At 43.7% G+C, this 26,827-nt stretch overlaps 1 protein-coding gene across 1 annotated transcript; it reads left to right on the forward strand.

Annotated features, from left to right (window-relative positions):
* Positions 1–26,238, forward strand: LOC118828474 (lipase member K-like). Its single transcript, XM_036735096.1, has 9 exons — positions 1–108; positions 995–1,109; positions 2,961–3,162; positions 6,138–6,247; positions 7,724–7,860; positions 18,567–18,713; positions 20,595–20,666; positions 24,224–24,295; positions 26,005–26,238. The coding sequence occupies exons 1-9, from the start codon at positions 1–3 to the stop codon at positions 26,236–26,238; spliced, it is 1,197 nt and encodes a 398-aa protein (XP_036590991.1).
* Positions 26,239–26,827: the final 589 nt, after the last annotated feature.

A 26,827-nucleotide genomic window follows, 5' to 3' on the forward strand; every position in this document is an offset into this window, starting at 1 on the left:
ATGTGGAGCCTTCCAGTCATTGCCTGTTGGACGCTCATTATTGGAACACAAAATGGCCACAGCTTGAAAAACAGAATCCCCCAGAATCCAGAAGCTAGTATGAATCTCGTAAGCCATGTTCTTGGGGGGATGACGAGTAGGCTTCTGGGAAGACAACGTCTTTTCCCAGGGTGGGATCCACAATTGGCTATTCACTAAGCAAAGCCCTAAATACCACGATAACTGCGAATGGCTAGAACTTCAGCCAGAGTAGGAAATGACATTGTTCTCGTGGCATTTTTTAACCCCAGATATGGCATGCATCAGCCACTTTGGGACTTGTACAAGCCATCACTCTGTCCCTCAGATTCCTCATCTATGTTGCTATTGAACCATTTCAGTTGTGTCTAACTCTTAGTGATCCTATTTGGGGTTTTCTTGACAAAGATTTTGGAGTGGTTTGCCATTACCTTTTCCAACCCATTTTATAGATAAGAAATCTGAGGGAAACTGGGTTAAGTGACTTGCCCAGGGTTTCACAGCTAGCAAATATCTGAGGCTAGATTTGGACTCAAGAAGATGAGTCTTTCTAACTCCAGGTCCAATGTTCTATCCACTTTCCCTCCCTCAGCTCCCTCCACCTTATCTCTAAAGAGGGGTTATTGTCCATTCTACTCAGGCCCCATAAAAATGGGAGGTATTCTTAGCTTAGGTATGATATCTCATTATCTTAGGTACCTAAGATAATTATCTTCTGTATCTTCTATTATTCCTCTCCCAGGTCCTTCAGGTCTCCAAAATGCCCTCCTAAACCATGCCTTTTTCCTCTCTTGCCCTACCCTTCCCCTTGCTTCCTGTACCTCCAGTGAATAAAGGACACCTGGAGTTTATAGTTGCATACTCATGTTCCACATAGATGAACGAGAGAATGAACATAGACACATCAACAGGCATCTATGGGTTGCAGACTTATACAGCCTGCAAGACTGATAGAATGTGTCTTCTTTCCATACAGAGCCAGATTATGTCTTACTGGGGCTACCCAAATGAACAATATGACATCGTGACTGAAGACGGTTATATCCTGGGCCTTTACAGGATTCCTCATGGGAAAGGATGTTTAGGAACAGGTAAAAGTAGAAGGAAGTATTTGGGAGGAGGTCTCTAGTGGAGTTCCTTAGGGATCTGTGCTGGGCCCAGTGCTAAGTATACAATAACTGGAATGAAGACATAAATAACTCAGCTTTGGCAGTAAGAGCACTAATTTGCTGGATAAGAAAGCCAAGATGCAGAAAGGTCTTGATAAGCTAGGACATTGTGCTAATTCTAACCAAATGAAATTAATAGAGGTAAATATAAAGTCATATGCTTTGGTCCATTTACATAAGGATCAGATTGAACCTCAACATAATATGATGACCTGTGATCTGGCAGCCAAAAACTTACTGTGTTACCAGGCTGCATCCAAGAGAGAGGCAGAGTGTCTAGGGCTGAGGAAAGTGGGCGATAGACCTGATGTTCTTAGCCCTGGTAATGCCACATCTAGAAGGTGGATCCACTTCCAGCCACTGTCTCATTTGAGGAAAGACATTGAGAATCTAGAGTATACCAGAAAGAGGGATTAATTGAAGGAATCTGGGAAGCTTGGTCCAGGTAAGAGAAGACTCAGGGGAGACATGATAGCTATGCTCAAATATGTAAGGGGAAGTCATGTGAAGGAGGAATTTGATTCGTGCTGCTTGGTCCTCAAGGGCAGAACAAGGAGCAATGGGTGGAGACAAATTTGGGTTCTAGGTCAGGGAAATTTCCCAACATAAGGAGCTGTCAAAAAGTGGATAGGCTTGGAAAGGAATGGGTTCTTTTTTCATTAGAGGTCTTCAAGCAAAAGCTAACAGACCACTTTGATTGAATGTATAAATGAATGAATGAAAAAGTATTTAATAAGGATCTACTCTGTGAGGTGACACTGGTTCCAAAGATAAAAAAATAATGTAATCTGTCCTCACAAACAGCTTATATTTCAATCTGAGAAGATAAAACCTATATGGAAGTGGTGGCAAAATAAGGAGTTTGGGCCAGGGGAGTCACAGGGACGGGGAATGGAACAATAAGATTCTTCCCAGAAGCAATGGAAATGTTAGTTGAATTACTGTCTCTAGAGCAAGAGGTCGAAGATGAGGTGGAGGTAGGAGGGAAGGAAACATGAGCCGGTGAGAGAGGATAGAAGGATACCCAGGGTAGATGGATGGGTGAGTGGGAAGATGAATGGATGGATGGATGGATGGATGGATGGATGGATGGATGGGTGGATGGATGGATGGGTGGATGGGTGGGCGGGGAAGCAGGGCATTTGCAGTCATTTTCTCACTAATCAGTACAGCTCAGGACTCAACTTCTAGGGCTGAGGGAATTAATTTCCCAGGCCAATTGTAGACCCATCTACTGCCCTTTCCAGTTCTTATTTATATAATCTCTACTCCCTTACTGAAATCAGAAAAAATGAAATTGTTACTCTCCTTTTTCCATTCCAGGTCCTCTCTATTAGTATTTGTCGACCAATGTCTGGCCAGGCTTATGTAGCATCAGATGCCTCTGAGTTCTCTTCCAACACTAATTTCATTTCGAAATGTTAGGCATGATGGGATCTGAAACTAAAGTAACCACCTGCACTGAAATGACCTGAGTGGTAGAGAGTTATGGGGAAAGATGTTAGATCTTGAGTCAAGACCTTCCTCCCTCCCCTTCTCCTTCCCTCTCCTTTTTTCTCTTTCCCTCCCTCCCCACCTCTCTCTCTCTCCCCTTCCCTCCTCCTCCTCTTTCCTTCCCTCCTACTCCTCTTCTTCCCTCTCCCCACTCCTTCCCTCCTTCCCCCCATCTTCTCTCCTTCCTTCCCTCTCGCTCCCTTAAGAATAAGTTTTGAGGGGTCCTTGGAGGTGATCTAGATATTGGTCATGTGACTTTGCTCCTCTTCTTTCATACAGCTCCATATCGTCCTGTTGTGTATTTGCAACATGGTTTGTCTGCATCTGCTTTTAACTGGATTGCCAACCTGCCGCCAAACAGCCTGGCCTACATTCTGGCAGATGCTGGTTGCGATGTGTGGCTGGGGAACAGCCGGGGGACCACCTGGTCTCAGAGACATGTGTCCTTGTCTCCGGACTCAGAAGAGTTCTGGGCTTTCAGGTAGCAAGGCAATGACTCACGATGTGACTTTCCATTGGCTTCCTCCAAGTGTGGCTATCTTCTGGTGGCATTCCTTCCCCATGAAAGAATGTCACCCAAATACCTGGGGTCCTGGAGGATAGCTCTTGATTTGGAGTCTGGGCCTGAACTGAGGCTATGATACTCATGTGTGATCTTGGATTACTCACTTCCCTTTCCTGAGCCTTCACTGTAAAAACATGGAATTGAATGTTCTGATCTCTAAGGCTCTTTCCAGTTCTTATTTATAATCTCTATTCCCTTACTGAAATCAGAAAAAAATGAAATTGTTACTCTCCTTTTTCCATTCCAGGTTCTCCCTATTAGTATCTGGGAGTCACAGTCTCTACAACAAAAGGCTTTGAAGGATGAGGAGTTAGCAAAGGCTTTGTTGGTTAAGGGATTACTGGTAGCTCAGGAGAGAGACTTTTGGTTGAGTGATGAGGTCACACATGCACACGCACACACACACACACACACAGATGTCTTCCCTTCTCCAGGATGAATTCAAGATTCATGGATTGAGAAGTAAGTGGTGGGGTGAGGAAATGAAGATGATAATACCTTTTCTGGTAGTTTGGCTGGGGAAGGGGGAAAAGATGTAGGACAATAAGTTGAAGAAATGGGAGGGTCCAGTGAATACATTTTTAAGGAGGAGAGAGATCAGAGGCAGGGCATGTGTATAAGTAACAAAGGGGGATAAGGAGAAAATGAAGTTGAGAGAGGGAATATGGAGAGGGGAAGAGACAGAGTGTAGGTTTCTTGGCAAGGAAAAGGTCCAGCTCTTCATGGGAAACAAAGAAAGGGAGGGGAGAATGGGGAATGACAGTGAGGGGGACTGAAGGGGAATAGGGAAGAGGCACCACACACTGGATGGTTCTATTTTCATAGTCAAGTTGCAGGTGAGGGAATGCAAGGGACCTTCAAGATTCTCTTTTCCAAGTCTAAATCCTAAGTTTCCATGAAAATTGAGGCCATTTAGAACCCTAGGAAGTGGAAGCAGCCAAGGAGTGGCTCAGCCCCAGGGCAAGGGATAGCCATTTTATTACACCTGGTTCCACCTACTGACCTCAGCCATGCATGTATATTATTATGAGGTCCTTCTGGCCTGTAATCAGACAGCAGGTTCCATCCAGGACAAATGATTAAACTGGAATAGAATGTTAGCATAGATTTCCTAGGACCCTGGAGACCTGTCCTAGGGAGGACAATGTAATGAGTTATGCTTTAGCCATGTTAAGTTTGTAACATCCATGGGGCATCCAGGGGAAGATGTCCAGCAGGCCCTTGGTGAGGTTCAAGAGAGAGGTGGAGGCTGAATGAGGAGGCTCCATAGGAGCTCGAAGATCATTTTGTTCAAACCCTTTTCTTATACGTGAGGAGGGTGAGGTCCAATGAGGGAAGGTGACTTATTGAAGCCTGGTATGGCCATGGCCAGATTTTAAGTCGCCCCTCCCCCCAACTTCCAATCCTGCACTCTTCCTATTTCAGTCCAGTTCAGTTGTTTAAAAAGAGCTACCTGCGAGAATGCAGGGGACTTCCTGAGCGAGCCTCAGATTGTTAAAAGATCTGCCAGAACCTAGTTTATGCTGGGGCTTCCCTGACCGTGTGAGGGAGTGAATCAGTGTGGCCAGGAGGTGAGCACATGGATGTTCTTCCTGAACTCCTTCCTCCCACAGCCCAGAAGGCCATGTCCTTTTGAGGGCTCAGCCTTACTGGGAGACGGAGCTTTTGCTGGAGGTTCCTGGACACAGCTTCAGCTAGAGTAATTCACACGGTAACTGTGTCCAAAGGGAGGGTACCCAACATTTTATTTGGGTCACTTTGGTAGAAAACTTCCCTAATAAAGACAGCGGAATCCAGCCTCTGAAAGTCACATGATCTGGCCCCAACGGTGGTCTGGTGGATTCTTGTGGCCCAGAAATACGATCTTGGGCATTTCCTTCAGTTGAATTCCCTCAGGATCAACAGCCTACCGAGGGCATAGCACTTTCCCAAACTAGGGAGCGAGACAGTTTAAGGAGATCAATGGGAAGGCCCTGCCCTCTCTCATGGAGCTTATAGTCCAGTTGGGGATCTTCATTTGGATCATTTTAGTATTCTGAAGGTCTAAGAGGGAGACGAGCATGAGCATCTGACAAAGCAGGTCCCAAGTTTGGAACAGGCACTCTTAATGTCTTCTGTGTCATGGACACCTCACCCCCTTCGCAGGCTGTTGAAACCTATGGAGTCCTTCTCAGGATAATGTTTTTAAATGCATAAAATATGTAGGGTTACAAAGGCAACTGATTATAATGAAACCCAGTTATCCAAATATTCAAAATTCTATTCCCCAGACCCCAAGTGAAGAATATTTTAGCAGCCATGAGAAGAAGCCTGGCATAGTAGACAGAGACCTGAGTTCAAATCCTGTCTTAGATACACACTGGCTGTGTGGCCCTGAGCAAGTCACTTCTCTCGGTTGAGTGGAGAAGATAGTCTTTGAGACTTTGCAAAGCTTTGTTTTTAAAAGACTAGATCTGTCTGTGCCTATAAATAATAGGGCAGCTGCTGATCTGGCTTTACTCACTGGGAGCCCGGGACATCAGGCCAAGCTTTTAAAAATCAGAATGTTTCACCAAAGCTGAAGGTTGTCATTTCTACTCTGATGCCTCCTCATTGTAGAGACGTGACCCTGAGCTCTTAAAGGCAGAGGCAAGGAATCTTGCATCTGCCCTTTGGGGAGTGGCTTAATTGGGCTAAGAGGGGCTCCCCACTAGACAGTTGATTCCCAGAAGATGTTTGGAGTTAGTCATGTCACCCACCTCCCTAGACATAAGGGAGCAAGGGATCTGCCTCAGTGAAGAAGGCCCATGAGCCTATAGCGATATGAGTCTATCTGAAAATGTTCATTTGTTTGAAATCAGACACCACAGCCAGAAGGTACATCCAGCTTCATTTCTTTCTTTCTTTGGCAGTTTTGATGACATGGCTAACCACGACCTCCCTGCCACAATTGATTTTATTGTGAAGAAAACCAGGCAGAAGCAACTGTATTACCTGGGTCATTCCCAGGGTACCACCATCGGTATGTGCAGGCTGATGGGTGTGTGAGGGCCCTGGGTGGCAGCCAGCCTCTCTCCTCTCTGGGCAGTCTCCTGTATGAGGTTCAGGTTGGACAAAGGGGGCTACTACTCCTGGATTCAATCTCCAAAAGGAAGTTTGAGGAGGCCCACTTGGAACCTGCTCCAGCCTCTGACATGGAAATTGTAGGATAAGCATAAGGCATGTGTAATCAGTTCAATGGGTGAGGCAATGATCCACCCACTCACACTGATATATGTGATTGTGTCAACACCAACCCTCAAAATGAAATATTTATTAAACAAGAATAATCATAGCAAGACATGAACTCAGTGGAAGGCAAACCTGGGCCTGTAGGCCTGAGCATCGGTGGTCGTTTTTAGGGAGCAATGTGCCTCGTGGTACTTGCTCCTCTTAGAAGGAGTTCTCTGCACTCTTGCTGGATGGAAGCTCTTCTGGGTTACTCTCAACCTGTGGAAGGGGGGCTAAGCCTTTCCACAGAGGACAGCAGTATATTGTTTTAGTGAAAGAGTAACCCTGAGCCTAGACATCTAGGCAGAAATTTCAGTGATAAAAAGTTCCCTTAAGCCATATTGGGCTAACTATTCTTTACCATGAAGACCCCTACCAATCTCCCTGGGGCCCAGGGCATTGGGGATTGGCTCAGAGTAACTGATAGTTTTGTAGGTTAATCCTTTTACCTGAGCTGAGTTGGGGCCATTTCCCTGATATAACTTAGACCTTTATTCTAACAGATGGAGCTAATTGAAAACTGAAAAATTGCTTTAACCTGGTGAGAATGGATTCCTAAAATGCTGGCTCCAAAGGCACAAATAGCAGTAGTGGGACTGTAGTCTCACCAGGGCAGGCTGGGAAATGGTTCTTGACTCTAGATGATTCAGCCATTTTTAGGGGCTCCATCAACAGCTGATTAAACCTTTTCACTCCTTTGGAATTATTTTAAAAAGGGCAAGTTACCCCACAGACGCTTAGACAAATCTTCCACCTCTTCTTGAATCCTCTTTCCCCTAAGGAGATTACTCAGAAATTAAAAAAAAAAAAGAGTTCAGCCTTCCTTTCCCCTTCTGTGTCATCAGTGGTTCTAACTCAGCCGATCAAAACTTATGCACCATTGGCCAAGTTGCTGCCCTGCCCCCCAGTCTTTTTTTCCTCTAGGTCAGGGATTCTTAACTTGGGGTCTACCATGGATAGATTGCAAGGAGTCTGTGAACTTAGGGAAAATTTCATCTTTATTTCAACACAACTGCTTTCCTTTGTCATCCTGTGTATTTTATTTTATGTATTTAAAAACGTGATTCTGGGAAAAGGTCCCTGGGTTTTACAAGGTGGCCAAGGGAAATGCTGTGCTTTCTGCCTCTCTCTGGGCTTCTTGTTCTTGCTACCTTTGGGCTTGCCCTCTATTGTGTGAGATGACTTTAACCAAGAACAGTCCATCAATGAGTCTCTTGTTCTCTTCCAGCTTTCATATCATTCTCTACCAATCCAAAACTGGCTCAGAGAATCAAGATGGTTTTTGGCTTGGCTCCTGTTGGGTCAGTAAAGCATGTTAAAAGCCCTCCAAAAAAACTGTTTCCCTTCCTGGAGTCACTATTGAAGGTATGTGATTCCCAGACATGAAATGATTAATGACCCAAGTAGGCAGTCAGTGATGGCCCAGGAGGTGCTCGCCAGTACTTGGGGGTCACACGTTGCCTGCTTCCTCAGCCACATCACTCGCTACAAGCCAGGATGCTCTCCAAGGTGACTCAAACCAGGGTTCCTCTCCACATTGTAAAATCATTGAGGTGGAGTTGGCAGGAACCTTTGAGATCTCCTAATGTAACCCTCTCCTTTTGCTGGAGAGGACATTGCCCCAGAGAGAAGTGACCTGCTCCAGGTCACTCAGATCCCAGAATCCAGGCCTGAGTTATTTTCCCCAGATCCAAGCTTATGTCTTATCAATGGACTGATCATTCAATCATTTATTAAGGATTCAGTTAAGGAACTCTAATAATAGAACTCTAATAGGCACTTCAGTAAGCCCAGAGAATACAAAGACAAAAGTGAATCAGACTCCACCCTCAAGAAGCTTCCATTCTCTTGGGGAGACAACTATTATTTATACAAGTGTATACAAAAATACACACAAATCCTGGATAATCCCATCCCAACACTCTCCTCTTCCTCTCTCTGTATTCTTGGTTCAGGAAGCTTTCTCATCAAGTCTCCAGCAGTAGGTAGAGAAGCAGTTAGGTGTACACACCAGGACACTAGATAGGATGGGCCAGTCTTTCACCTCTTGTTTCATTTCTCTTCCAACATAGATCCTAGACCAAGAAAATAATCACATCTTATTTTAATGTAACTGGTTTCCTTTGTCATCCTATGTATTCTACTTTGTGCGTTAAAAACGTGATTTTGGGAAGGGGTCCGTAGGGTTCGCCAAGTGGCCAAAGACACAAGAAAGACAAAAATTTGGACAGAGATTGTCCAGGCCACAAAGCAGGATGGAACTAGGCTATTCAAAAGATAGAAAGTCCAGATAACAGAACACTAACCAGAAGAACTGGGCTTGAATCTTCCACTTTCCTTTTAGTCACATTTCTTTTATCATTTGCAAAAGGCTTCTCCCACAAAAGGCTTCCCCCAAGGCAAGTTTTCCTTGGGGCAGCAAGTAATACCAGTAATATTGACTCTATTCACAGTTGAAGAAATTGAGGCTTTGAGAGATTGATGAGACTTATTTAATCATACAAAAAATAGGTGTCAGAGCCCAGATTCAAACGAAGGCATCTCCGGATTATGTTTTCAGCTCCCTTTCCTCAGTTTCTCTATTTGCAAGCTGTGTTACATTGCGTGAATCACGTGTCTTCTCTGAGCCTCTTTATCCTCATCAATAATGATGATGATAGCATTTCTTTAGCACTTCAGAGGTTGTCAATGCCCTTTAAAAGGGCCATACACATATTATCTCATTTGACCCTCATAACCACCCTATGAAGTAGGTGCTACATTATCTCTATTTTACAGATGAGGAAGCCAAGGCAGATAGAAATTTAAGTGACACAACTAAGTAAATGCATGAGGCAGGATTTGAACTCAGGTCTTCCTGACTCCAGGTTTAGCATTTTTTTCATTGCACCACCTGCTATGATAGCATTCCACTTGCAAGAAAGAACTACGCCACCATCATCAGGGCAAAGGCTCTCACTATGATGAACCTTGATGAGGTTAAAGAAACATTTTGTGATGACTTGGAGACCCTCGTCATCAATGTGCCGAAAGAGGACAAGCTTGTAATTCTGGATGACTTTAGTACCAGAGTAGGCACAGACCTTCAGACATGGCAAGGAGCCCTTGAGAGGAATGGAGTTGGAAACAATAACACCAACAGTCACTTCCTACTGAAGACTTGTGCATCTCATGACCTTCTCATCACCAGTACTGTCTTGCATTTACCTAAACACAATACCCTTGAAGCAAACATGGGCATTTAATAGACTATGTCATTATAAGGAGGAGAGAAGGACAGGATGTGAAAGTGACCAAGGCAATATGTGGCAAGGAGTACTATACCAATCAGAGACTTATGGTCTCCAAGCTAAATATTCATATTCAATAAAAGTAGCTTCCACAAGGCAAGATGACTACCACGAGACTTAATGTCAACAGATTAGAAAGCTTCTCCAAGAAGTTTGGTGCTAACTTGGAGGGAAACCTGAGCCAACACACAGTTGGCAACATTGGAGCAAAAGAGGAGTGGGCAGCTTTCAGAGATTTGGTGTACAGCACTGCATTTACTCATTTGAGCCAGAACACTCACAAAGATCCAAATTGGTTTGTTGAAAATGATGAGGAAATTCAGAAGCTACTAAACAAAAAATGAGAACTCCAAAGGGTTTACCAGCAGGATTGTTCATCCATCTCTAAGAAAGGAGCATTTAGCTCCATCAAAAGTAAAGGGCAAGCAAAGCTTAGAGCGATGCAGAATCCTTGGCTCAATAAGAAGGCAGATGAAAGTCCATTTTTAGCTGATAGTAACAATCCAAAGCACTTTTATGTGTATCTGAAGACTATTTATGGTTCAAAGATCTATGGTGCATTTCAGCTACTCAGTGCTGATGAAGCGACATTGATTAGTGATAAGAACATGATCTTGGAGAGATGGGCTGAACACTTCAATAGCAGTCTCAACAGACTGTCATCAATGAATGCTGAAACCATTGACCTTATATCTCAAGTTGAAGTCAAGCCCTCTTTAGCCAAACTTCCAAATGAAGGAGAGTTTTTGAATGCCATTAGACTCCTCTCCTGTGGCAAGGTGTTTGGTGTTAATTCTATTCCAGCTGAGATTTACAAGGCAGGGAGCCCACTGCTCATATGAAAACTGACTGAAATTTCTGGGATATGAGGCTATCCCCCAGGACTTCAAGGATGCCTTGATTATCCACCTGTATAAATGAAAGTGAAAGAGGTTATCCTATTACAATCACAGTGGAGGTTTCTCTCTTGGTCATTGCTGATGAGATTCTTGCCAGTCTTCTCTAATAGATTGATCCAAGAGCCAGCGTGGCTTCAGAAAGGGCCAAGAAATGGTCAACATGATCTTTGCTGCCTGACAACTCCAGAAGAAATGACAGGAGCAGAACAGAAATCTGTACACAATATCTGTTGAGCTGACCAAGTCCTTTGATACTTTTAGTCATGGGAGCTTATGGAAGATCATTGCAAAATTGGATTTCCCAGAGAAGTTCATCAGTATTTTACACCAGGTCCATGATGGTGTTCTTGCCTGTGTTCTGGATAACGGATGATATTCTTGCACTTTTTCAGTCACCTATGGGGTAAATCATATCTGTGCCTTATTCCCATGCTTTTTAAGCATAATGTTTTCAGTGGTGTTGTCAGATGCTTTCAGTGAGGATGAACACAGAATCAAGGTCAGCTACTGCACTGACAGTAAATTATTTACCTTGAAAAGACTACAAGCCAAGACTAAAGTGGAAGGAGAGTTACTGCATGACTTTTTGTTCAAAGATGATTATGCATTCAATGCAGCCTCTGAGGCTGAGATGCAATAAAGTATGAATCTATTTTCTGCTGCTTGTGCTAATTTTGGCCTGATAATTAACACTAAGCAAATAGAGATTTTTCACCAGCCGGTACCATATCATCCATATCTGGAACTATCAGTAACAGCAAATGGAGAAATTCTGAATGCTGCGGATGCGTTCCCTCACCTTGGCAGTATACTTTTCAGGGATGTCTACATAGATGATGAGGTTGACACACATATTGCCACATCTAGCTCAGAGTTTGGGAGGCTCCAAAGGAAAGTGTGGGAGAAAAGAGGCATTAGGCTGAAAGTCTACAAACTGAAGGTCTACAGAGCTACTGTGCTGACCTCATTGTCTTATGCCTGTCAATCTTGTGCCGTGTACCAACACCATGTCAGGAAACTGAATCTCTTCCATTTGGATTGTCTTAGGAAGATTCTGAAGATCACCTGGAAAGATAAGGTAGCAGACACTGAGGTCTTTTCTTTATCTAAACTGTCCAGCACTCAAACTCTACTGCAGAGAACACAACTCTGATGGGCTGGCCATGTTGTTTGAGTGCCAAACATATATTTGCCTAAAAGACCATTTTACAGAGAACTCACACAAGGTAGATGCTTACACAGAGGTCAGAAGTAGTGATCAAGGACACTCTCAAGGTCTCTCTGAAGAATTTTGCAATCATTTGTGAGAAATGGGAGACGATGGCACAGGAATGCTCAACATGGTGTTCTTGCACCAAAGAAAGCAGAATTTCAGCAGCTCAAAGCAAATATGAGATGAGCAAATTGAGATCCATGTGCACTCCAAATATTCATGTGGGCTTTTTGTGTCCAACCTGTGGTAGAGCCTTCCAAGCTTGTATTGGGTTGATCAGCCACAGTTGGACACACTGTACCTTGACTCTGACATATTGATGTCATTTGCATCCTTTTTGAGCATAGATGACAATGACCCAATGGTAACATTTGCTAACCTTTATGTGTCACTTGAAACTCTGAAAGCATTTTACATGGATTATTTCAATGGATTCTCACAATGCTTTGAGCAAGGACACAGATTTGATTTTTCTTCTTTGATGAGTAAACCGCAGCTTAGTCTCCCCTGACTCCCAATTCATTATCTCCTGGACATCGCACAATCTCTGCTCAATAAGGGAAGGAGCCCAGATGACCTTTCAAGTCTCTTCCTGTTCTTAAATCCTGACCTTACTTTTAATGACCTCCCTTTTCCTTCTTTCAGTCTCCACCTCTTCTATTTGTTCCCCATCCCTGGCCCTGGTATTTCAGGGTCTCATCCTCAGCAAGTCACTTAGCTTCTACCCATTCACACCTTTCTCTTATCCCGCAACGAGGCAATATCACACCATTCAAACATATCTAATATGAGAATTAGACAATCTGAAGAAGAAAAGACACCAGAGAGATGTGAAATATTTGAAGAGAACTGAAGCACTGTCACATGGAAGAGGAATTCCGTGTATTCCCCTTAGCCCCAGAGGCAGGGCTAGGAAGAATGGGCAGAGGTTACAAAGAGGCAAATTTCAGCTCCCTAGTAATTGAAGCTATGCCCCAATCGAATGGGCTACTGCAGGAGGTAGTGAGTTCTATGCTCCCTGGAACCTTTCAGCAAAGCACAGATGCAAATGCTACAGAGGAGATTCTTGGTGAGGTACAGGTTGGACTCGATACCTCTGAGGCCCCTCCTAGCTCTCAGGGCTGAGGTTCCATGGTGGAACCCAATGCACTGAGTCTTTCTTGTCTGCCTCCCTAGCTCCTGACCCATTTATCCTAACCCTTGTTGACCATAGCTTGCCTCTTGAATCCTGACCTACTCACTGCTCTGGCCTTTGATACCTCCCTAGTCTATACAGCAATGTTAGCAAGAGCAAAATATTCCTGTTGCCTCATCCAGGGCTCCTGATCTAGTCTCTCTTATCTATGCCCTAGTATGGCAAGCTTGCCTCCCTCTACCCACACCTGAAGTTCCACAAACAAGGTATACAACTGACCACTACATGCATGGATTCTGGGTGACAGGCAACTTTGCATCACTCAAAAGATGAAGAAATCAGTCCCTGAATGAAGCTACACCACTTGTCTCAGGAAGCTAGTGAGTGGCTCCAGGCATACAGTAGGAAAATAAGATGAGAGCATTCACTCTGTATTGAGGTTAGGAGGCTGTCTCAGGGGCCAACTCAAACTTTCTCCTTTCCCACCCAGTATGTTCCTTATTGATGGTCATCAGACACTGGTCCATTCTGTTCCCTGGGGGTTCACTGCTAGTCTTGGACTTTGGAAGTCCTGGAGCAGGAGAGTCAGGAGAGCCCCATAGTTCAAACCAGCATTGGTGGTTAAACAAGTCCCAGAAGAAACCACATTGGGGGTGGGGGTGGAGTGGGTTGGGAGAGTATTTGGCAAAGGTAGATGCTGTTTTATGATATGATATGCTATGATAATGACACTAAGGTTTATTGTTGTCCTTCCTGCTCAAAGAGGACCAAAATGACATCTTTATGTCAAGTTCAAAGTACAGTGTGTCCAGCTGTGGCTGATCAGCCCAATACAAGCCTGGAAGGCTCTACCACAGGTCGGGCACAAGAGCCTACATGAACATTTGGAGTGCAGATAGCTCTCAATTTGTGCATCTCATGTTTTGTTTTGTTTAGCTAGCGAAATTCTGCTTTGCTCGTAGAGCACAATCCTTTCTTTGAGAAGGGCACACTGTGCTGGACAGTCCTGTGACAGGGTCTCTCATGACTCACAACTGATTCCAAAGTTCTTCAGAGAGACCTTGAGAGTGTCCTGTTTTGCTTCTTTTTTTTCTTCTAGAACTCTTTTTAAAAATTTTATTTATTTATTTTTTAATTCAATGATTTTTATTTGATATTTTTTAGTTTTAAGCATTGATTTCCACAAGATTTTGAGTTATAAATTTTCTCCCCATTTCTACCCTCCCCCCAACTCCAATATGGAATATATTCTGATTGGCCCATTCCCCAGTCAGCCCTCCCTTCTATCACTCCCCTCCCCCTCCCCCTCCCCCCATCCCTTTCCTGGTTTGCTTCTTCTGACCTCTGTGTGAGCACCCATCTTGTGTGAGTTCTCTGTAAAATAGTCTTTCAGGAAAATTTATTTTTGGTATTCAAACAACATGGTCAGCCCATCAGAGCTGTGTTCTCTGCAGTAGAGTTTGAGTGCTGGAGACAGTTCAGCTCAAGAAAAGACCTCAGTGTCTGCCACCTTATCTTTCCAGGTGATCTTCAGAATCTTCCTAAGACAATCCAAATGGAAGAGAATCAGTTTCCTGACATGGTGTTGGTACACTGCACAGGACTGACAGGCATAAGACAATGAGGTCAGCACAGCAGCTCTGTAGACCTTCAGTTTGTAGACCTTCCGCCTAATACCTACTTAATACCTAATTCTTTCCCATACTCTCCTTTGGAGCCTCCCAATCACTGAGTTAGCTCTGGTGATGTGTGTGTCAACCTTATCATCTATGTAGACATCCCTGGAAAGTATACTCCAAGGTAAGGGAACTTATCCATAGCATTCAAAATTTCTTCATTTGCCGCAAATGATAGTCCTATATATAGATGATATGCTACTGGCTGGTGAAGAATCTCTGTTTTCTTAATGTTAATTGTCAGGACACAATTAACACAAGTAGCAGAGAATAGATCCATTGTATCTCAGCCTCAGAGGCTGCATTGAGTGAACAATCCTCTGCAAACAAAATGTCATACAGTAACTGCTGTTCCACTTTAGTCTTGGCTTGTAGCCTTTTCAAGTTAAATAATTTACTGTCACTGTGGTAGTCGACCTTGTTTCCATTTTCACTCTCATCGAAGGCATATGACAACATCATTGAAAACATCATGCTTAAAAAGCATGGGGGCAACCACCCGGCCCTCCTTTACTCTACTGGTGACTGAAAAAGTACAAGACCATTGCCCATTATCTAGAAGCTGGGCAAACACACCATCATGGTGGATAATACAGATTCATTTCTCCAGGCAACCAGTTTTGCATGATCTTCCATAAGTCTTCGTGACTCACTGTATCAAAGGCCTTGGTCAGATTGAAGAAGGTTGTGTACAGACCTCTGTTCGGCATGATACAATAGAGAACATTATAGGACGTAGAACAATGTAATACGATTAGCATTATCATCATTGTCCTTAACAATGTCCCCCTAGAGTGGAGGAAGCCTCCCTTAGGAGAAATGTTCCAGAGGTGGTTGAGCCCAGGGACCAGGGACCAGGCTGTTCAGGACCATGGAAAGTTTAGCATTGGCAAGAAGGAAGTCACACTTGAAGTCCACAGGCTTCCTCTTCTGAGGGCAACCTTGGAATGGAGGGGAGGTGTTTCCACAATCCGGCTAGCAGCTTCTGTGGGGGTAAGATCCACCTACAACCAGCATCCAGAAAGCTGCCAACACTCTGCAAAAGCGCAGGTTCTTTTGATCTGCTTTAATAAGGAAAGCAACGTTTAAGGGGTTGACAAGCTTACTTTAATTCAGCATACAAATATCATTCACTTAGTTCAGGGGAAAAAACCACCACCCTGAACTTCAGAGCAAAATACAAACAAAGTACAAATATGCACAGACAGACCTTGTCTGATTCAAATCCCAATACATAGTTAATACATACTTACCAGAATTTAACAAAGTCCCAACATCTGGGTTTACGAGCTGGAGGGCTTGTTAGCTACAGCTGCCTGGGAGTCTCCAAATGTCACCAAGAATGAGAGCCTTGAGCAAATGGCTCTGTCTTCTCTCCTTATAGGGTTTCAGACATCATCAAACGTCGTCTGAATGACCAGAACTTAGGCTGCTATGATTGGCTCTTGAGTTAGCACCTCCCCTTAGTTAGCCCCACCTTGGGCCCCACCTTAGTTACCAATCCACACCCACATAGGTTTTACACCTAATAGGGGTTTGGGCCTGGGGCTTAGCACCTAGTAAGACTCAATAAAATGCACCGAATTACTCAAAGGAAACAAAAGCCAAACTCTTCAAGGGCACTTGGTCGAACTAAGTGTTAAGAGCCCATTTTGCTTACCAACACAGGAAGCTGGCCAGCTCCTCTCCCCCAGTCTCTGAGATGTATGTCTCCATCCTTCCATCTTTTCCCCCAGAGTCTACATTCTTCCCATTCCTGGACACTTTTATTGACAACAAGCATTTATTAAGCATCATCTGTGTGCCAGGCACTGGAAGTACTGAAACAGAAAAACAATTCAGCTCAGGCCTTCAAGGAGCTTCCGTTCTATTGGAGGAAAGGCCTTGTGACGTTGAGTTGGGTGAGGAGTAAGAAATAGTGCTCTAGGAAGAACTGTGGACTGGTTAGCATAACTCTTCTCACTTCCCTCTCCCTTTTTCTTTGAGCCTCAATTTTCTACCCTGAAAAAAAATGAGGCATGTGGACCAAGTGCCCTCTAAGGCCCCTCTAGCTGTGATGTCCTATAGTCCTGCGTGACCCCAGACAAGTCACTTTCCCTTGCCAGGCCCCAAGTTTTCATCTACATCATAAAGGGTTTGGACCAGTCACCCCAAACTTCTAGAATGGGAATATTATGATCCCATCATGCAGCCTGACCCTTTAGCATATCTTGCCCAAACTCAGATTGTCTCATCTCTTTGACATCACATCCCAAACTCCACAGTGTCCTGCCCATGTGTTCCTGGCTTCAAAATGAGCACATGGCCTTAGGTGTAATTACTTTTTATTCCTTGTGATTTAAGGCAGGCCGTTTCTCCTCTTCTGATTCAGTTTCCTCGTCTGTAAAATGAGGCAGTTAGATTACTAGATACTCTCCAAAACCACTTTAATCTCTAGAACCAATGAGAATCCTTTATTAAGTTGTAAATCATCATGCAGGGATAAACTCTGAAATCCTTGCCAGCCACTTATAAAGACAAGGAAGGAGTGATAGGCAATGCTTCACCATTTTGTTTAGCTAACCTCCACATCTAACAGTCGTTAATGTCAAGCCAGACCCTACCTAAGTGAATCAGAAAAACCAAAATTGTAAGGGCCTCCCCTCATTCAATTTCATCCCTCTCCCTGCACCCAGCTACTAAATTGAGATTCCTGGGGCAGAGGGCTGAATATGCTCCACCTCTGCTCAAGAAGCTTCATTGACTCTCTCTTGCCTCTGTGATCAAATACAGACATCTCTGTTTGATATTTAAAACCTTTCACAATCTGCCTCCAGCCTATATTTCCAGATCTATTCCCCAGCAGGTGGATGGTACAGGGGATAGAGCTCTATCTATGACAGACATGGAGTCAGGAAGACCTGAGTTCCAATGCAGCCTTGGACACTTATTAGATGTGTGACCCTCAGAAAGTCACTTAACCTCTGTCTGCCTCAACCGTAAATAATAAAAATAGTCCCTACCTCACGGAGTTGTGAAGATTGACAAGGATAATATTTGTAAAGTGCTTAGCACAGTGCCTAGAATGTAGCAGGCACTTAATAGATTCTTATTTCCTCCCTCTTCTCTCCATTATTCTGTCTTATATGCTATATATTTTCTGACAAGTTGGGCTGCCTCAGTGTTTCTCATATACAACATCCCATCTCACCTGTGTGACTTTGCCCAGGCTGTCTCCCTGCTTGGAATTCACTCCATCCTCGCCTCCACCCAGAGATGTGCTGGTAAATGTTTAGCAGCCCCCTGGGGGAGGTGATGTGCCCATGACACACTTCTAAGTTTAATCTGAATTATTACTATTTTCTCCTAAGTCTCACAATCAACAAAACAATAAATTGGCCCTGATTTGTAGTGTTTGCTGATATTCAAGGTGCAAATACTCACACTAAAATTTTAACAATCAGCTCTCCAGAATGGTTCTGCCTCTGCCTTTCAAGGCTTCTTTCCTTCAAGGTACAGCTTCCCTGATCCCCCAATTGTTAGCATATTTCCCACCCCAAATTGCTCTTCATATGTTTTCCATTTACTTCCTTTTATATGTTATTCCACCCCACCTCCACTAGAATGTACATTCCTTGAGGGTCTGGATTGTGCTGGAAGCTGTGACATGTTGGGCAAGTCACTTAATACATTTGAGTCTCAGTTTCTTCATCTGTAAATCAAGGGGGTTGGACTCAGTAGCTGCCCAGATTGTTTTTAGCTCTGAGTCTATTATCCTACAATCCTTAGTACCAGGCACTATGCTTGGTATACAATAAGTAAATAACAAATGTTTTTATTTGAATTGAAGTTTGGATATGTTTATCATTCCTTTGGCAGGTTTTTTTTGAAAGAAAAGCTATTTCTTCCCAAGCCAAGTTCAATCAATTCCTTGCAACCAAAATGTGCAACCTCTGGATTTTCCACTGGCTCTGTAAAGGCACATTCTTTGCCATGTATGGCTCTGACTACAGGAACTTAAATGAGGTAGGTGGAGGCACCTTCCCCTGGAGGAGGGTTGAGGAACGAGTTCTCCTTACCTAAACTAGAATCATCTGGAAATGATACTCATGACTAATTTTCTTCTCTTTAATTCAATACATCCAAAAATAACAACACCAAAAGCCCTGTTTTCATAGGTGTAGGGGCAGCTCTCTACCTATCAGACAGGCTTCACTAGAGTAGAGGCTCATGGGATCAGAGATTTCAAGTTGGGAGGGACCTTCAAGGTTCTCTAGCTCAACCTCTTTCATTTTACCCTCAAGGAAACTGAGATGACTTGTCTAATATCACATGGAGGCTCATAGATCTAGAGATGGAGGAACTGTAGGGGTCCCCCTGGTCTACTTTGTTCATTTTAGGCCCAGAAAGGTTAACTAGCTGAAGGTCACTCAGATAGCTGCCTTCAGGTGGCCGGGCACTTCTTAACTTTTTGGCCAAGCTTTCAGTGATGAGACCCTGCCCCCTGAGCAGGGATGACATTCTATCTCTCCCCATGCCTGGCCTCTGTACCTTCCCCACTTATGATCATGGAATCACAGACCCTCCAGTTTGGAAGAGACCTCAAAGCCTTCTGGGCCAGTCCACACCTGAACAAGTATCCCCTCAGTTATATACTGAACAAATGGCCTTCTAGACTTTGCTTGAGGTCCTCCAGCAAAGGGAGACTTGCTGTGAATGGAAGTCTTCTATCCCATTTGGGAACAGCTGTTCTTCGGGGCTTGGATCTCTTCAGTTTCTAGAAGGAGCTGCCAGTTGCCCAGTGCTTCCGGCATGGCCCTTGAGAGCCCAGGATCCCTAGGAAAACAGGATGAATCCTTGAAGAATGATTTCAGTGCAGTTTTGCTACCCTAAAGTTGGATAAATAAAGGAAAGGTATGAGGGAGGGGCCAACCTGCTGCTATATTGGGAAAGCCCCATCCCAAATCCCCACCCTGCTCAGTGAAGTTGTCAGAAATCTCACTTTTCCTCTTCATTCCTTTGGAATAAGGGCAAGTTCCCTGCTGACAAAGAACTAGCCAGCACTGGGTGAGCGCACAGCCACCTGGATGTAAATGAGCATGACAAGCCTTCTCCAAGGAGCAGGAGGGTGAGCTTTGTTGAAGGGATGGACAGCAAGACCCAGGATGATCAGAGCCCATGGAGGATGGGATGGATGTAGCACCAGTTCAATTCAATGTCTCCCCACTTTTTCTCCTTTTCTCTCTCCTCAAAGTTTGATTTCATGGTACCCCCTGCTGGCCTCCTGCTGCCACCACTTTTTCTCCTCCCAACTCTAAGTCTGTGATTCCTTGAATCCCTACCCTGTCACATTATCTCTGTGATTTGGGGCATGTTATTTTGTCTCAGTGAGCCTCATGTCCTCATCTGTTAAATGAAGGCATTGGATTACATTAGAGGTGTTTGACCTGAGATCCACAAGCTTAAATTTTTTTGATAATTTTATTTCAGTATAATTGATTTTCTTTTTAATCCCATAAATTTTATTGTGTGTATTTAAAGACATTACTCTGAGAAGCTGATGGAATACAGCAGACTGCTCAAGTAGACCGTGACACAAGAGAGGCTTGGGAAGCCCAGAATGTAGTGACCTCTAAAGCCCTGCTTGCTTCTAAGTAATGATCCTATGAATCACATCTCTGTCACTTAGTGTCTGTGTGATCTTGGATAAGTCACCTCCCATCTCTGTGACTCACTTTATTAAAATGAGGAGCTGGGATGAGATGATCGCTAAGCTCCTGATCTTATGACTTCCCTTGTTTGTTCGGTTTTTAATTAAACTGTTAAATTAGAGATTCTTCTTCCAGTAGATCAAACATGCTGGCAACTCATAATCAAATGAGATAAAGACACATCTCTCTTTTCCAGAGTCGCTTGGACGTCTATATGTCTAATTATCCTGGAGCGATGTCCGTTCAGAATGTGATCCACTGGGGACAGGTAGCAACCCCAAAGTGCTTATTTATGCCACCTTCAGCTCCCTCCTCCTGCTCTAGAGTCCTCAAAGAGCCTTCATGAAGAAGGGTTGACATTTCTGTAGGAAGTTTCTCGACTCCCACTCTTGCTAAGAGTGTGCATGACCTTGAACAATCATTTAAGCTCAGTCCATTCATCCGTACAGTGGGGATAATCAGGATAATGCTCCTACCTCAGAGTTGTCTAATTAGTATGTCGTTGGGAGCACTTTAGCAAACCTCTCTGAGGCTGTTTCTTCAGCCATATAATGTGGGGTTACAATAATTACATTGCCCACCTTACAGAGTATATAAGCCTCAAAAAGAAAAAAAGAAGAAAAGACTATATAAATGTGACATACTATTAGCCAACCTTAATTTTTCTACCTTAACAGCTGTGGCATCTTTCCCTCTCTTGAAGCTTTAGTTTTCTCCTCCATACAATGGGGGGAGGGAGAAGGTGGAACATATGCTAACACTTCCCTCTTCCATGGTCACAGAATGAGGCACAGTGTCAGGGGAGCATTTGACCCCTTGGTTCTGCTGATCTGTTTTCCTTTTTGCAAAACGGGGTTGAATGTCAGAGGCTACATCAGGAAAGATGGTATTTAAAGGACGTCAGAAATTTTGTTTTTGAGTGAGAGGGTTCTACTAGATTTAATTCAATTCAACTGACATTTCATAAGGCCCTAGGCACTATGGAAGGCATTAGAGATACAAAGTATTTATTAATAATCACCAGACATGTGCTAGGCATTAGGCACACAAAGGCAGAAACTCAAAAAGGCCTGCCCTCAAGGAGTTTGCCCTCTATTGGGAGATACATTGTCTACATACCTCAGCAAATAGAAAGTATATTTAATTAATAAGTATTTTTGTGAGGAGGCTAGCCAGAAGAACTGGGGGATCAGAAAAGTCCTCACATTGGAGATGGCACTGGAGTTGTGCTTCTTCAAGGCAGTGGGAGAACAAGGATGTAGAACATTCCAGAAATAGCAGTCAGCCAGGTGAAAATTATTTATCAAACACCTTTTATGTGTTTCTGTGTGCCAAGCACCGTGCTAAGCAAGGGGGGGATACAAAGAACAACAACAAACTGTTCCTTCCCTCGAGGAGCTCACAGACTAATGAGGGAGACAACATGCTGATGTCTAAGTCTATATGAGATACAGATACAGAAGATGGAGCTAAGTCAAAAGAGGAAGTCATTTCATCATTGGGGAGACCAAGAAAGGCCTCCTACAGAAAGCGATTTGGGGGCTGAGGCCCAAAAGAGACCAGGGAAGCAAGTGAAGTTAAAAAGGGAGAGTATTCCAGGGATGGGGGACAGCCAATGGAAAGGCATGCAGAACGCAGATGTTGCATCATGTGTGAGGAAGAACCAGGAGGTCAGTGTCACTGGATCAATGTGGTGGGGGCGGGGGGTGGGGGGAAGGTAGAGGAAGACTGGAAAGGTGAGAGGAAGCTAGGCTATGAAGGAATTTGAATGCTAAACAAAGCATTTTCTATTTGATCCAGGAGGAAATAGGGAGCCACTCAAACTCATTGGGCAGGGAAGGTGATATAATCAGAGCTACTTTTTAGAAAAATCATATTGGCAGCAGAAGGAAGGATGCATTGGAGTGAAGTCAGGGGAGATTTAAGGTGGAGGAACCAGTGAGAAAGTTCTTTTAGTGTTGGAGGCAAAAAGGGACAAAAGCCTGAACAAGGGTGGTGGCTCTATCAGGAGAGAGAAGGGGACCTATAGGAGAGGTGTCTCAGAGATAAGTCAAGGAAGATCAGGCTTGAGAAAAGGCCACTAGTTTGGCAGTTGGTTATTGCTAACTTTGAAGAGGGCAAGATGACTGCTTATGCAAAGACACAGAGGCAGAGAACAGAATGAAGTTTGGTAATGGACTGGATATGTGGGGTTGGAGTGAGGATTCGAGCAGGATACCAAGGTTATGAGCCTAGTTAACTGGGAAGATATTGGTATCCTCAACAGGAATAGGGAAGTCAAGAAGAGGGGAAAATTGGGGGACAAAGATAATGAATTATTTTGGATGCCTTGAGTTTGAGACGCCTCCGGGATACTGGATTCTAGATGTCCTGGAAGCAGTTGGAGTTACATAATGGTAGAGCAGCAGTGAGGCTAGAGCTGGATATTAAGTCCTGGGAACCATTTGTATGGAGCTGATAATTGAACCAACAGAAGCTGATGAGATCACCAAGTGAGACAGCATAGACTGGAGTGAAAAGAGAAGAGAGCCTAAGACACAGCCTTAAGGAATGACCATGGCTGGTGGCCATAAGATGGATAAAGACCGAACAAAGGAGACTGAGGAGGATTTGGTAGGAGAAGAACCAGGGGAGAGCAGTGTCATGAAAAACTAATGAGAAAAGAATATTTAGGAGGAGAAAGTACATCGAAGTCCCTTAGTACAAAGACATGAGCTTGAGAGGAGAGAAAGCCAGTGAGCCAAACTCCTGAAGAAAGCACAGAGAATGATCTGATGCTCAGTAGATAATGACCATTAGAATCTGGATTTGGGTGATGAATTTGGATAGAGCGAACTTTAAATTAGGAGAGTAGCTACAGCAGATGGAGAGTCTGAAAGTTGCAATGAGGAGCATTCTGACCCTCCCTCTGGCACTAATATGTCATGGAATATGAGAGAAGATACACCCAGTGCTGGAGAAGATGGCCAGGAATGCAATGCCATTCAGTGGTACTCTAGTGTCTGAGAGTCACAGAAGAGAGGGTGAACACAAGAGGAAGAAGTCTAAATTGATAGGAAATTTATTTATTATGGAATAGACATTCCATAGACTACAGGGGAAGGGGTGTGGGGTATTGGAGTAGGATACTGCAGGAGTAGGATTGAAGTGGATGGGAATGAGAGAATGGTCAGTGGGAGTTCGGAAGGGGTAGTTTTCTCCTAGGCAGCTGGAGATTCAATATCCCTGGCATTGGTAGAGTAAGAGCCTATACACACACACACACACACACACACACACACACACACACACGCACGCACGCGCGCACACACACACACATCTATATATGACTATGTATATACTAGCAATAGGGTATGATTCTAGTGGGAACATTGTACTGATGAAGAATGTAACCTACATTTGTTCTTCTTGGCTTGATGGTCCCTCAGCTATGGACACAGGCTTAACAACTATCTTGCCTCACATATATTTTCTTTACTCTCTGATTCCCCAGGGTTGGATCCTTTGGTCAGTGTTTCTTTATGGTTTGTGGAGCCAGAATTTCCAAGCCTATGTAGCAGTAGGGGATGAGGTCTAGGCCTGTGATTTCACTGGTATAAGAAACTCAGTGAAGAAAGTCCTCCCAATGCAGGTCAGGATGTTCTGAGCCATTTATCTCTAGTCTAAAGAGCTGTTGAGAGTCACGGAGTCAGTGCCTGCCAGTGACTGGACTTTAACTCACTTTTTGTTGGCTTGGAAAGCAGCTCTCTACTTACTGTGCTGTGTGTAGTACCTGTCTTTCTTCTATGTATGTGAATCAGAGAATTCCTTTTCTCTTCATTCTAGCTCGTTGCTTCTGGGCAGTTGCAAGCCTTTGACTGGGAGGATCCAGCCCTGAACATGGCGCATTATAATCAGGTATGTGCCATCAGGCATGGTCAAGATTTGTGAGAGACTATCCCCAACCAAACAGTGTAGTTTCCTATAGCATAAACCCTGCCTCTGATCCATTTCAGAGCAATACTATTGAATGGAAAGAAGCCTTTTGCAGTTTGCTTGTGTTGTCTACATAATCAGAGGATTTATTGAAAAGGATCCTAGGCATCATCTGGCTCAGTTCCTCCCCTTCATAGAAGAGATCCATAATTTGCCCATGGTCACACAGCTAGTTATTACTACAGCCAGGAATAACCCACATATTGAGATTCCAAACCTATTTCCCTTCATCCATGAGGTATCTCTATGAGCCAGTCACATGACCTGGATAGACTAAATCTATCTTTAAAGCCCCATCAAGCTTCCTTTAGTCTCCTGAGATTTTTTAAAACTAATAGTCAAAAGATAGACAGCTATGAGCTCAAAAAAGTGGAAAGTCACACTTGAAATCAAAAGAGCTGAGGCCACATGCCAGCTCCTGTGCCTCCCAATTAACTAACCATGTGGACAATGACTCCACAGCTTGGAGGCTTGCTTTGCTCAAATGTAAAAGGGACACAGTGATTCTGGCACTCCCTACCTCTCAGGGTTGTTATGGAGGAAGCATTTTGTCAACCTTAAAGCACTTCATAGATCTGAGTTGATAAGCATTAGCAACTGGAGGAGGATCGGCCCCACTGGGATCATATTCGATTCTGGATCTAAAACCAGACCACGTTTTAGGGGAGGCCCACGACAAGTAAAAGTCTTGGAATAAGCAGGCAAACAGGACACCTTGGACCTATACCACAGGGTGGATCAGCTGAAAGATCAGGGGTATTTAGTTTAGAGAAAACAGGGCATGGGGATATGGAGACATAATAGTATCATGTATTTCTAAAGCTGTTATATATATGAAAGAAGGATTTGATTCTCAGCTTGGTACCAGAAAGCAAAACTAGGCAGAGCAGGTAGAGAACTGGTGGTGGGGGTTGGGGGGTGAGGGGAAGATATCTGATTCATGGAGGGGAAAACTTTCCAATGATGAAGAGGGTACAAAACACAATGGTTGGCCTCAGGAGGTGGTGGGCTCCTCCTCAGCGAAGGGCTTCAAGCAGAGACTTGATGATTACCTTTTGGGAATATGAAAAAGAGGGCCTTATCTTCTCTGCAATCCTATGATTCTTACCTCTTGCTAGAAAAACAATTCTGGGGGCAAAAATCTATCAAAGAAAGATGGTTTCCCTGCCCAAATTAGGATATAGTCATGAAATCCTTCAGGGACTGAACACCTGGAGTTCATCCACCACTCAGACACATGCTAAAAATTCTGAACTACTATTTTCTGACACCAAGGAAGAGTTCAGTTACAGTTTGGTATCCCTGATGGTAAACTGGTCTCCATTTCAGAAATGCATAATTTAAAAAACTTGTATTAAAGACAATTTCTGGTGTCCCTTTGGAGATAACCAGGGGATAATTCCTACTTTTTCGCTCTTGCTGGAATGATGGTTCTCAAAGCACTTTTTATAAGTGTAACCTGTGCTGTCAACATGGCTACACATGCAATCATTCTCACCAAGGCCATACTCTTTCTCATAAATATTGTGTAACCCTTGGAGCACTGGAGGAATTGTTTTGCATTTCTAGGAAAGGTTTCTCCTACCATGTGGTTCAATGAGAAAACATTTCCCCCTTTCAATTGCATTCAGATCACTCCTCCTTTGTACAATGTGACACTGATGATGGTACCAACTATGTTGTGGAGTGGTGGAGAAGATGTGATAGCTGACCCATTAGATGTGGACAGTTTGCTCCCCAATATTGCTAACCTTATTTACCACAAGAGAATTAGCCACTACAATCACATGGACTTTTGCCTGGGAATGGATGCACCTCAACAAGTTTTCTATGAAATAATTAACATGATAAAGAAAAATATGTAAACTTAAATACTTTGTAAAATTCTGTCTCTGTGTCTGTGTCTCTGTCTCTGCCTCTGCGTCTGTGTCTGTGTTTGTGTCTCTGTCTCTGTCTCTCTGTCTCTCTGTCTCTCTCCCTCTCTCTCAGCACAGCTGAGCTAGAAGAGTGGGGAAATTCACAAATGCTTTTGGGTGTGTGAGAAGACTTGCTCTTCAGTTCTTGTACTTGGGAGTGCCCAGGGAAAGGGCACTTCAATGTGCTATTGAAAGGCATTGCTAATTAGCATGAAAGAAAAACTTAGAACTCTACATTTCTTGGTGTCAAGTCTGTTATAGACATTACATGTTTATATATGTATGTAAACACAGAAATATATATATATATATATATGCATGCATATACATGGATATGTATATTACAAACACACTGCTTAGAGGAATATTCAAAGAGGACTTTCCTCAGCCAAGTGAAATCCTCTCTTCCCAGGTCTTCACACATATTTATAGAATTCAGAAACAAAGACAGAATTTTGTCAAGCTAAAGCAAAGGCAAAAAGTCCTGGGTACAGTTTTGGACTCATTAACAGAATAATAGTGATAATAATGTTGGAAA

This window comes from Trichosurus vulpecula, chromosome 8 (assembly GCF_011100635.1).
Source record: "Trichosurus vulpecula isolate mTriVul1 chromosome 8, mTriVul1.pri, whole genome shotgun sequence".
Lineage (NCBI taxonomy): Eukaryota > Metazoa > Chordata > Mammalia > Diprotodontia > Phalangeridae > Trichosurus > Trichosurus vulpecula.

What these genes read in the sequence shown, in the direction of transcription:
- LOC118828474 (XM_036735096.1), top strand. Translation starts at nt 1, where the DNA reads ATGTGGAGCCTTCCAGTCATTGCCTGTTGGACGCTCATTATTGGAACA. An exon ending in TCCTGGAGTCACTATTGAAG is followed by an intron (nt 7,861 to 18,566) that starts GTATGTGATTCC and finishes TTCCTTTGGCAG; the next exon opens with GTTTTTTTTGAAAGAAAAGC. An exon ending in ACTACAGGAACTTAAATGAG is followed by an intron (nt 18,714 to 20,594) that starts GTAGGTGGAGGC and finishes TCTCTTTTCCAG; the next exon opens with AGTCGCTTGGACGTCTATAT.